This window comes from Xyrauchen texanus, chromosome 1 (genome assembly GCF_025860055.1).
Source record: "Xyrauchen texanus isolate HMW12.3.18 chromosome 1, RBS_HiC_50CHRs, whole genome shotgun sequence".
NCBI classification, from domain to species: domain Eukaryota; kingdom Metazoa; phylum Chordata; class Actinopteri; order Cypriniformes; family Catostomidae; genus Xyrauchen; species Xyrauchen texanus.
This window is the reverse complement of record NC_068276.1, coordinates 50,589,219-50,602,412: the sequence shown is the minus strand read 5'-3', so window position 1 is coordinate 50,602,412 and position 13,194 is coordinate 50,589,219. Positions and strand designations below refer to the sequence as shown.

At 39.4% G+C, this 13,194-nt stretch overlaps 1 protein-coding gene across 2 annotated transcripts in view; it reads right to left on the bottom strand.

Moving 5' to 3' along the window:
• The window catches only part of LOC127647586 (1-phosphatidylinositol 4,5-bisphosphate phosphodiesterase beta-3-like), a 77,084-nt gene extending 64,390 nt beyond the window's left edge, over positions 1 to 12,694 (bottom strand). For both annotated transcript variants that reach the window (XM_052131924.1, XM_052131935.1), the window contains exon 1: positions 12,226 to 12,694. In XM_052131924.1, the coding sequence (XP_051987884.1) occupies positions 12,226 to 12,324 (99 nt within the window). In that variant the 5' untranslated portion in view covers positions 12,325 to 12,694. The remainder of the gene's footprint in view (positions 1 to 12,225) is intronic.
• Positions 12,695 to 13,194: the final 500 nt, after the last annotated feature.

Here is a 13,194-nt window from a genome sequence, read left to right as displayed (position 1 = left end):
TCGAGGGCTCAGGCTCGCTCACAGTGACATGCGAGGGCTCTAGCTCGCTCACCGTGGCTGACGAGGACTCAGGCTCGCTCACAGTGACATGCGTGGGCTCTGGCTCGCTCACCGTGGCTGGCGTGGGCTCTGGCTCGCTCACCGTGACATGCGTGGGCTCTGGCTCGCTCACCGTGATATGCGTGGGCTCTGGCTCGCTCACCGTGACATGCGTGGGCTCTGGCTCGTTGACCAGGGCAGGCGTGTGCCGGAAGGCGGAAGCCCGTCTTCTCTCCCTCCTCCAGGCTGACAAAGTGGGCCGCGCTGGCTCGTGGAAGATGACTGGCTTGAGGGTCGGTTCGCTGACAGGTGGGGCCGGTGTCACTGGGGCCGCCGGAGGTGGTCGAAGGGACTCCACTGTGGATGGCGAGGTAGAGTCCTTCTCAGCAACGCCCACGGTTAACGGTGAGCCGCAGACCCGCAAAGTCATCTCCACGAAGCTGCAGAGAGACCATTCGTGCGTGGCCGGTGGCAACCGTTCCCTCAACGAGGCGTTCAGGTTGCCCCTGATGTAGACCACCAGGGCAGAATCCGGGAAGTCGGAGACGCTAGCCAGCCTGAGAAAGTCGCCAATGTGGCACACCGCCGGTCGGTCCCCTTGTTTCAAGCACAGCAGCCGGTAATTGGCCTGTTGGACCGCTGGATCCATTTTGGGTCGATTGTTCTGTTATGAAGGGGTGCGGAAGCAGGACAAGACGGACAAGAGGTGCGGATCCAAATGCGGTTTTTATTGACTTTAACACATAAGAAATAAAAGGTAAACACAAAGGAAAGTCCATGATGGGAAAACTGGAAACTAAAACACAATGAAACAGATTAAACACGATGAAACAAAACACAAAGAAAACTAAGAACTCGGGTAGGGAACACGGACCAGGCTTGGCAACATACAAGAAACGAACGACAATCGACAGAGACTAAACAAAGAACCAGGGTTTAAATACACAGACAAAGTGGAGACAGAACGAGACACAGGTGGAAACAATGATGAGTGCAGGCAGTGAGGGAGGCCGGGAATTGTGGGAAATGTAGTTTTAGACAAGGACGGTGAAACACGGTGCGGACAACAAAGAAAACGTGACATGGAGCGTGAACGGTGACGGGTGAAAAGGAAAACACGGAGCAGACAAGGAAACATGACAAGAATGTGAATAGAGAAACATAGAACACAAGACAACAGTGAACATGACAGAATAAAAGAAACTACAAAAAGACTACAAAACCAAAACAGGAATTAAACTAAACTTCACGATGACAGTACAAAAACAAAAGACAACAGGGAACATAACAGGTACCATGACTAGGCTAGGGTGGGCAATATACAGTTAGACATGATAAACCGGTAGAAATTTGGCTTACATTTTGGATTATCATCTGTATCACTGATATGCAAAACAGCCATCATATGCATGAAATGTTAGGGCTCTTTTATCCAAATTCCGTTTTATTTTTTCCCAAATTCCGTGAGTTCTATTTTATTTTCCCTGAATTTCGGGTTTTAAAGTTTACATTTTATCATTTAAAAAATGAATTTAATTAGTTAATTTAATTTTAATCAAATGAGAACAGAACAATTACTTCAGCATTCCATTGCATTCTTTTTTCAAATGAAGAGCTTCTATACTGATCCTCAAAGCACATTCCAAAACAAAACAATGGACTTCGGCCTTTTTGTTTCCTTCTTATTTTTAATTACATGGTCAAATACAGTGCTGAACAGAGAGCATCACAGATTTTATGAAAGCAGTTATGAAACTCTTGCTTGTGAGACAGTGCTAAAATATAATGTAAATATGATTATTACTACTACTACTACTACTACTACTACTACAACATTGAATATTACATTTTACTACACAGAAGTGATCAATTTCTGTCCCATGCCAATTTCTATGTTGGTGCCAGATGGGCTGGTTTTGAGTATTTCTGTAACTGCTGATTTCCTGGGATTTTAACACACAACAGTCTCAAGAATTTCCTCAGAATGGTGCCAAAAGAAAAAACAAAAAACCTCCAGTGAGGGGCAGTTCTGCGGATGGAAACGCCTTATTGATGAGAGAGGTCAACAGAGAATGGCCAGACTGTTTCGAACAGACAGTCTACAATAACTCAGATATCCGCTCTGTACAATTAATGCGTTGACAAGAATAGCATCTCTGAGATGTGGGTTTGGAAGCACGAGGGGGACCTACACAATATTAGGCAGGTGGTTTTAATGTTGTGGCTGATCGGTGTATAGTTTGCATGTGCTACACTTCACATTGAATACCGTGATCTGCTCTTTGTCATTAATAAACACAGAATGCATGATGTTAATGATGTGGTTATTGTGGGCTATTAGAAGCTGCTTCACACATAAACTTAGGGTTGAAGAATGCAGTTTAGCAAGACCGTATAGGATATTTGTTTAATTAAATCTCAGCTTTTTGTGGTTTAATCCTCACACTAATACATATCACACATTTAATTTGATTAATTATGCATTTATACATTAATTTAATCCCAAATATGTCAAATTCCATGACATTCTGTGTTTAATAGTTAATTCTGTTTTTATGACTGGATTCTGGCCGTGCTTTCCACAGCACTTCACTCTATTCATGTAACACATACACAATATACATTGTGTCGGAGAAATGGAGGAGGAAGGCAAAGCAGCTTTATGTGAGACTGAGACAATTGAAGAAACAGGGTTTTTCAGGTACTGACCATTTTTTGGCGGCCACCCAAGCTAAATTACGGTCCACTGAAGCAAATTCAATTACATCCATCTTGCATTCCGAATATGCTTTTCATCAGACATACGCAGCTGTGTTTCACGTGATTTCTGCGAAATGTACGTGAGTCCAGCAGGCTTCCAGATTGGGCTCTACAGACACTTGCGCTACTCAACCCGGTTTCTCTCTATCGTGGCACAAACTTCAAAACATGAGTGACCCATTTAAAGTCTACAGAGTTTTGCTATGGATGAAGTCAAACATCTCAAACGGAGCAAGCCTGACATTTTAACCAACACTGATGAGGAAATCAGCTAAAACAACGTGTTTTGCACCAACAATTATGTGTCATCTTTCATGCTGATTTTTTAAACTACACATTATCACCCTTAATGAAATTCCATTTGAATGATTTTAGCACAGGTAGGTGCAAGTCACACATGTTCAAGTCACAAGCAATTCTTAACCATCAAGTCTCGAGTCAAGTCTCAAGTCCAGTTCGTTCTAAATAGCTCACTGAATTAGAGTCTGGTAATGTAATAGGATGCCACCATTACAACAAGTCAGTTTGTGAAATTTCTTCCCTCCTAGATATTCCACGATCAACTGTAAGTGGTTTTATTGCAAAGTGGAAGCATTTAGGAACCACGTAAGTTACAGAGAAGGGTCGTCGAGTGCTGAGGCGCATAGTGCGTAAACGTCGCCAACGCTGTGCTGACTCAATAACTGCAGAGTTCCAAACCTCTTCTGGCATTAACATCAGCACAAAAACTGCGCGCCGGGAACTTCATGGCATGGATTTCCGTGGTCGAGCAGCTGTATGCAAGCCTTACATCACTAAGTACAATGCCAAGCGTCGGATGGAGTGGTGTAAAGCACGCCGTCACTGGACTCTGGAGCAGTGGAAACATGTTCTGTGGAGTGATGAATCATGCTTATCTATCTGGCAGTCTGAAGGAAGCGTCTGGGTTTGCGAATGCCAGGAGAACATGTCTCACCTGACTGCATTGTGCCAACTGTAAAGTTTGGTGGAGGGGGGATATTGCTATGGGGTTGTTTTTCTGGAGTTGGTTTAGGCCTGGGGGTACTTCTAGATACCTTATAATCCGAATTCTTTAGATTTTTAGAATTAACCGATTAAAATTTAACAACGTGTATTCGACAAAGTTCAATCCAGTTCGGATTGAGCCCCTCGTCCAAATGTATTTCATGCGTGAATCATTTTGCTCATCTACCCACAACAGGTGGGTGACATGTAAGAGGTCTTGAGTGAAATGCTGTTAGTCAAAAGACGTGCTTGAAGAAACACACTTTATTATGTTTTTTAAGAACTGAAAAAAAAAAGCCGTCAATGCACATGTCTGATTCGCTGTTTGTTCAGGAGCATGCAACGGGACACTGTCTCGTGAAACGAGCGCATGTAAAGTGTTATCACTCCTTTTTCTCTGTTTCATTCAACTGAAAACATTTTGCAGGAATAATCTATGAGAATGCTGCACATCATCTCCGATCATCTTGTGAGGTACTGCGCGATTAGTTTGCTCTTACAAATTCTGAACGCCTCTCTGCAGGATCATATATATACATATATATATATATATATATATATATACACACACACACACACACACAGGTATCTTTGTATTATTAGTTTGTGGTATGGCTCTTTCAAAAAAATGCATCAACCAACAATTTTAAAATTGGCGCCTAAGTTAAAAAAGGTTCCCGACCCCTGCCTTACACGGAGGTAAGATGAAAAGAAAATGCCATTGTAACTTTTCTGAAGACAGTCAGTTCCCTTCAGAGATACATTTATATAAAATAGTAATAAAGCTATTGCATTCAAGGGCTTTAGTTAAAGTCGTCAGAAGTCATAATCACTATGAGAGCACTTGAATTTCGTAACAAGTCATTCTGTATATTTTATACTACTTGTCATGTTTTAAATAAAGTGTTGTGACTGCAAATTTGCCTGTTATGTTTTTATATTGCTAACAAATGTTTAGGGTATATTGTTGACTGTTGAGAAGGTTGAGAAGGTAGAAGGTAGAAAAGGCACACACATTTAGAGGCAATGTCGGTTCATTTCAAACTTGTCGCGAGATTAATCTTGAATAATTTTAATTTACTGACAACCCTCAAACATTTGAACAGTAATTTTAAATTTGAATCATTCTATAATAATAATGGATTGATTTACTTACCTTTCCTTGTGGTTTTAGAAATGTCTGATGAAATTCGAGGTTGTGGTGGTTGTATCCAATATTTTTGCAATGCATATTGTGCATCTGGTAAATATTATTTTTTTTCCACATGGTCCAATTCGATATCTTTATATCCAAAAGGAGATTATTTTGGGAACTCAACAATCATCTGTCATTTTGGCACATTGTGAGCGCAGCGTTAAAGCCCAGATGCAGATCAGTGGTGCTGGTGGGCTTTAAACACATTTCATTACTGTTTATAATAAGTTATTTTAAGTAATAAAAAAAACATTCAAGTCATTGTCGAGTCATGCAGTTCAAGTCAAAGTCAAGTCTTGAGTCACTGGTTCTCAAGTCAAAGTCAAGTCAAGTCATTTTCTTCATTTAGTCAAGCAAGTCACAAGACCTTAAATTTGCGCAAAATTTAGCATTGTGGTAAGGTTGATTACCAATTTTTGAATACCACAAAGGGCTGTTTTTCTTTTTTTTTACTCTGACTTTGTCAAGTTCAAGCATGTTCCAGCTAAAATTTGGTCTCGCAGAATAGGCATGTGCCTGGAATTATTTGCACTAATTAGTGGGTCCACAAGGCAGCAACACTCAAAGTTTGCCGTCACGAAGAAGCGCTAGAAGGAGATGCAATCACCTCTAAACATCTGGAGATGGAGGTAGAAACAACAACATTGGATGTGCACATCTAGAGCACAAATTTGAGGAGGTACCTACATTTGTATAACATAAGTCTGAAGGAAGATACCTTAATGTGTCTAAACTCCTGAAGAGAAATAGTCCAGCATCTTATTGCAGTTTTAGTGTGCATACTGTACTTTGAAAGGCTAACTTTCGACTGTACGAAGAAGATACTTAGCATTCTCATCAAAACTAAAGTATATATTCGGCTTTAGAGTAGCCAAGCTGGTGCAAACTTAACTACATCTGTAGTTAAGACACTGTCCAAGACCATGTCATGGATGGTTAGCATTAGCATTATGAATTCAGAATGCAAACATGACAAATTACACATTATCTACTGCATATATACATTACTTTAAATTAGCACTGAGTGGTTAAAATAGCTTCTTTTACTGCCCCATTTGTTTGAAAACGACATACTGTACTGCTGCTTAGCTGTTTCAACCTTTTTTCTAGCTCTGAACGAAGAACTTCACGGTGCCAGTATCAAAACTTACAGCTCTGTTTAACACATTTTGCCATATTTAAATACATTTACAGAATTCCACAGATTGAAAAAACAGCACAGAAAACTTGTCAAAGTTTCGATGACTTTGTCTAGGCGTGATCATGTGGCATGAGCCTCTATACAAAACACACAGTGGCTCGATTTGGTAATCTAAGAAACAAAAGACAGCACTCTAACACACTAATAATAATTTATTGTGGCATAATTCGCTTAACAGGATGTGCTGTGCTCTTATATACACTAAACAAGCTCAAGTCCCTCCTTCCTCAAAGTCAAATGACGTCTCTTAAAACACCAACATGCAAAACACACTTCTTTTCTCCCACTCAGTATAGTCCAAACAATAATATTTACCCAGACTAAGGTTTCTCCGTTATCAAAATTTTGGCTTCGGTACGAAACAGCCCTGGTACCTCAGTATCGATATTAGTTTGATTCTCATGCATCAAATAAAAAACTCAAGATTTTTTATGAAATGAAACAGAAAATTACTGCATAAAGTCTTATAGGTACAAATTATGCCTTTTCTTTATAATTTTTTCTTAATTCCATGTTAAATGTTTTAATTAAATGTTATGATCAAATTGTGTTTTATCAATTACATACTGTACAGCTCTAATCAAATGAAAATATTAAATGAAATCAATCTGATTACCAGAGGAAATGGCTGCCTTGGTTGAATCACAACATGCTGATATTCAGTACACTTGCTTTTTTGATATTGCTTACAGGTAATAATACTAATAATATAACCATTTAATATTATATTATTATAATTATAATTATTATGAGTATTATTGTGACTACTTTGAATCTTACACTTTTATACAGTAGTAATATTTTAAGTCGTAATATCTTCAATTTCATGCATCCGGTTGAATAGAGCTCTTATTTCAGTTGGACTTTTACTTTGAATAGCCTTTGATGTTCTTCCTGTTTTTGAAGGGTTTGTTATAATTAAGCTACCTGCGAGCTGAAATCTCCATGCTGCAACTGTGAAAAAGGTAATTTTATACATTAAACACGCTGCTCTTCAGATGGATACTATTGGACACACTGCATGAAATTCAAGCATAAGTAGTGGGTTGCATTCGTGTGCATGCCTGCTTGTGTGTGTATGTGTGTGAAGGAGATGACAGAGTAGGACGGAGCCTCTCATTGTGACTGTATATTATTTCATTAAATTACATCCTTCTGCTGTTTAATGATTACACTTGGCCATATTTAGACTTCTTTTTTTAATTATTTTAAAATGGTCATTGATTTCATCTCAAAACTCTCACATTACATTGCATTTTGCTAATGGCAGCATACTTTAATATGGTACCGAAATGAACAACAAGATGATATCGTACTATTTTTAATTTTTTGCTATCGTGATATTTCGTTAGTACCAGTATACCGTGCAACCCCATCCCAGAGACACATTACTTGTGGCCATAAGAGTTTGAGTATTCAATATTTACAACACCACACACATACAAACATACACACGTTGCTTGTCTGGTAAACAGAGCGGTTAGCATGAGAACAAAACAAAAGAGGAGACAGGGGAGGAAAGACAAAATTGGAAAAAGATGAGAGAGGGAAGACAGCAATTGGGTTATCAGGAAAGAAGACTGTAGTGTTCATCAGTTTTTTTTCTTGTGTGGTTTCTTCTCTCATTCTTCTCTCAGTCTACGTAATCACTCATTTCTCTGCTTCAGAGTCCTTGGCGTTATTTCTGTGTACCTTCCTCCATGCTATCTCCTTGTTTGGCCCCGGTGTGTGAAACCTCTCTCCACTCACACATAGTTCACCCCACACATCTTTCCCAATCTGAATTATCCTCCTACACCAGCCAGTCTCTTTCTCTCACGGTCACCTGCTCTTCCGAATTGCTGCTATTTTTCTGTCCCATTGAGGGAAATGCTTGCATAGTTTCTTGTGGTTCACACAGTTAATCACAACCCTAACACTTGCTTTGGAATTCCCTCAGAGAGAGAAAGAGATTAATATTATAGTGAATCCTCTTTCAGATGGGTTTGTTTAGACAGCAGGCATGTTCATTCCAAACTGTCTTTACTGGGGTTGGAGAACAACTTTTATATTCCAATGCGAACAGCAGTCATCCATGAGAGACAGTCTCTCTCTCTCTCTCTCTCTCTCACACACACACACACACACACACACAATTCACGCATGTCACACACACAGATAATATCTGTCAGTGAATTGCATCTTGGGTATGATTCTATGATCCTTGCCATGGCCTCAAATATAACCAGGAGTGTAGCAACCTTTATAACAAGGTGGGGCATGTCGTTCGCCCCCCATTATAATGTGCATTTTACCAGAATTTGAATAAGCAGCGAATTAAACCACTGTGCACTTGCCTACAAAATGCCACACTTACAGGTCTTCCTGGAGAGTTCAGAATGTCAATATAAAAGCGTGAGGGTTTAAAAGTTAAAGGTTCATGATTGAGATATATTACTATACATTAAGCTGAAATCTTACAACTAAATTGAACAGGAATTTGCATGATATGAGCGTGAAGTGATGGTCTGTGTTCCGCAACTGCTTTCGGGTCCATGAATAACGTATAACGTACGAGTAAGGGCAGTCGGTGGACTTTCTGGTGCCCCCCTAGGGAGCCCTACGCGGACTGTGTAGTATGCGTGTAGGGAGCAGCGGAACTGCTTTGGAGCTTCAAAGTTCTGGCCACCATTCACTTGCATTGTGAGGACCTACAAAGCTGAAAAATTCTACTAAAAATCTTTATTTGTGTTCTGCTGAAGAAAAGAAAAAAATTCATACACATCTGGGATGGGATAAGTGTGAGTAAATTATAAAAGAATTTTAATTTTTAGGTTAACTATTTCTTTACGAATTAGTTGTTCAGTTTAGTTCTGTACAAACTACCATCAAATGCCTGAATATTGTAGGACTTAATATGGTCTACACTTCCGTAAATAATTGAACTCTGTGTGTATAGAACACGATTAAGCACTCAGGTGTTGCAATCTTATTAAGCTGCAGTGTGTAACTTGCCAGAGAGGTAGCGGTCTTGATGTAAGGGGGTTAAGTTTAGTTTAGCAGTCCATTCCATGATCAGTCGGGATTGTAACCAAGTCTGCTTTCAATCCTTCTTTCAAGCCGAGTTTTGGAAACTGGCCCAAACGCATGTTCAAAGGTGCACTAGACCATTACATTTAACAGTCATTACATGGGTCACAAGGGTTCATTCTGAGAATTCGATAATATTGTATAGATCATGCAACACATCAGTCGCCACAATTTTTGTTCAAACAAGTTTCCTTTACAGAGAAGGAGAGATTAACACTACATGAACGGGAGGGTGATAAAGAGGGAAGACAAAGAGAGAGGAGTCCAGTGGCTCTTGAATCGACCTCTTGCAAATTTATGTCTGACATTCAGCAGCATATGGATGAGAACTGTGATCTTTCTTGCGGTTTCATTTCCTCGGCACACGCCATCAGGGATACAAATGCACATTCACAACATTAAAACCATGAGACTAAAAAACACCAGACAAGAAAGCCATAACGTCATCACACAGTTAGCTCACTGGCAAGCCCTGACATTACATAATTATATGTATTGTATGTTTGCTTGCACAGCTTGAAAGCTTTTATTCATGTATGTGTGTTATTTAATGAGCATTATGACATCAGAAACACATTGTGATTTACATCTTTCATCTTGGAGGTATAGAAGTAATATATAAAACTGCTTTTCTCAAAGTTCTTGATGAAGGATGATCTGCTATTATTATAAACTTAACTGAAGGTGTTACTTCTAGATTCCATTATCGAGAAATGCAACTGGTTCATTATTTATGGATGCCTCTGTACACAAAGGCACAGCCAATGCAAACACACCCTCAAAATGACATGCTGTTTTCTATGCACAACAATCAAAAGTCATTCTATAATACTGAAGGTATGTGACAGCCTCTCTCTCTCTCACACTCTCACATCTTGTATAGGTCTACGTAGACCCAATGACAAAAACCACTCAGCATTTATGGGCTGCTTAAGTTCATTATTAATGACTCTCAAAAAGTCAAGTCGCACAGGCCCACTTTCATCTCCCTCACGCCAGGTTCACGCATCCTTTGTGAGCGGCGCTTTTTCGTTTCGGCACCCATATTAACAGATTACACCGTTCCCATTTCAAGCGTGAGTCGCGAGGTGATGCAACAAAGCAGTGTCCCAGACGCGACAGTGAGCATATAGTTTCGGTGTTGAGCCTATGTTTGCTGCACGGTTCAAGCTGAGCTCAGCGGCTCTGGGTGCAGTACAACATTAAAATAATCAGAAGATTATAGAAAAGACACAAAATCTAAGTTATTCAAACCAAACCAATAGTGCAATACAATTTATGTTTGCACTCAAGTAAACTCAATAAAATAACTTGATAAAGGAAAGAATGAATAAACTGCCAGGCCTTTTGCCATTATGTGTATATACATAGGTGTACAGACACAACATTAACCAATCACTATCAAGTGTGCTGAAAGATTAAGTGCAAGTGACTGCCCGCTGTTACGCAATAACCGCAGCTTATTATGACCTCATTAAAGAAAATATTTGGTGTTGGACCCCATAGATAACTGAACTTTCTGTGAACATCTAACGTGACCGCCCCGCCCGCTCAAGCGCCACTCGTGTCTCACCTCCGCCATGCTCACGGAGGAAGTGTGAACCCGGCGTCAATCCTGCTCTTATCAGGAGTTGTTATCTCTTTAAGCTCCAGTTAAAGAACAGTGGGAATTGGCTAAAGCAGCACCCTGTGATTTGAGCAAATAACAGAAAAGAGGAGAAAATGTTCTCCCCCAATCCTTCAACATAATTACAACTGTATTGGCTATCTAATGCAAGAAACATTGAAACATGATCCACACACAAACATGAGAGCAACTACACAGCAGAATTCAGAGGAGATGTTGATTTCTTGTAAACATGTGGGTTTATGTTTACATTGGGACACCATATGGGACACACATCTCACTAGATAGATATAAAATCTTACACAGATATCATTTTTAGTAGATTACTTAACCAGCCAATACAGAATGTTCCCCTAATGTTAGTGCATGATTCTCATTTGGTTATTTTTTTGGAGGGAACCAACTACAAACATTCTAGGAATGTTATTTTTTAGGTATAATAGTTTATAAACATACATTTTTAGTTATATTTGTGCTACAATTCTGTGCACACAAAATTATATTTGGAGTGCACAAAAAAGTATTTTGCATGCGGAGTAGGTAGGAGAAAGCAAAATGTAAGAATTCTGAGCAACTTCACATTCAAATAAACTTTATTAAAGCACAAAATTGTTTTTTGTTCGCTCAAAATGAATTTATATTTGCAAGATGATACATTGCTTTGCGTTCAGCATGCAAAATAACTTTTTTTGTGCACTCAAAATATCATGTTGCGCATGAAGAATTTTTTTGTTTACTCAAAATATCATCTTGTGCATGCAGAAATTGTTTTTTGCACTGAAAACATCATCTTGCGTGTGCAAAAAAAACTTTCTGTGCAAGATGAAATTTTGAGAGCACAAATTGTGGCACATATATAAATCCATATAAATTAACCTTCCCAGAACATTGCAGGGAGGTGTGACAACCTAAAAAGAATGTATAAAGAACGTTATCAAAAAGTTTTTATTTTGCATAATGATATTTTTTTAATTATTAGTATAGTTATTTTTCATAATATGTTGGTCATATTTACATTGTTTTTCATAAACGTTGCAGGTTTTTGATATACAACAATGACTTATGAGTGTAAACTGCGAGTAGAACAAATTGAAAGTTCTTCTATTTTGATGAATCATCATAGACCAAACATGAAAACAAAGGCAAACCAAAACATGGGACAGTGAAGAATTTACAAAACAATAACTGAGCAACTTCCAAAAATCTCCTCGAAGTGTTTGACTCTGATCTGTGTAAATCACTTCAACATGTAACACAAGCCGACTTATCATGCCAAATAAAAATCACAAACAATCGTTCCAGAGAGACGCGCGGATGGGATCTTCTTACCTCGTCCCATTTGATAAACTTGCTCCCCTTTTTAAGCACCTCATGGACTGACACCGGTTTGAGTTGTAGCGCGTGCACTCCCGGTTTCGCCCCGGCCATGACTGCTGAATGACTGCTGAATGACTGCTGAATGTCGACTGAGTGGCGACGCCTCTGCTTCTCGGCTTCAAGTCTCTGACCTTCAGTGGCCGGTGGATCCCTAAATGTGACAAAACTAGAACCCGACCCAAAGCTTCGAGTCCCGGCGGGCTCAACGCACGCGAACCCGACTGTCACACATTCACGAACGCCGGCGTCGATCTGCGCGTAATAGTTTAGGACTTTCGCGATTGTTTATTCATCGAAGCGCTTATCGGGCATGGCGTTGAATTGATGTTTTCTTTCCTGTCCTTCCATCCGCTCCGTAATGATCTCAGCTCATGAGAAACTTTCACTTGTCTTTGGTCCACGCTGGTATGTGCTCCTCTTTTCCTTCATGTTTTCTGCGAGAGAGAGAGAGAGAGGTGGGGGAGTAGTAAGGAAGTGAAGAAAAAAGTTAAAGACGAGGGACTGTTTTTTTTTTCTTCTTTTCTTTTCTTCTCTTCTGTATTTTTGTTTCCGTTGTCATTCCATTCTTTGAAAAGCATGTGCTGATGGTACTTACATGGCGGAGGATGAGAGTTAGCTAAACTTGTTCCACCTGTGACTTTTTGAGACACACTTTTATGTCTTTTTTTTCCTCGTTCCTTTCAAACGTGAATCGAAATGGTGGGAAAAGAGTGGAAAAATTAAATAAAATAAAATACATTATTTTTGTAAACCAAAGTCAAGTCAAGACAGTTTTATTTGTATAGCACCTTTCACAACACACATCGTTTCAAAGCAGCTTTTGTGAATCATGTTTAAAAATAAGTAATAATGATAATTGTATTAATAACCCCAGTGAGCAAGCCGAAGGTGACTGTGGCAAGGAACACAAAACTCCATAAG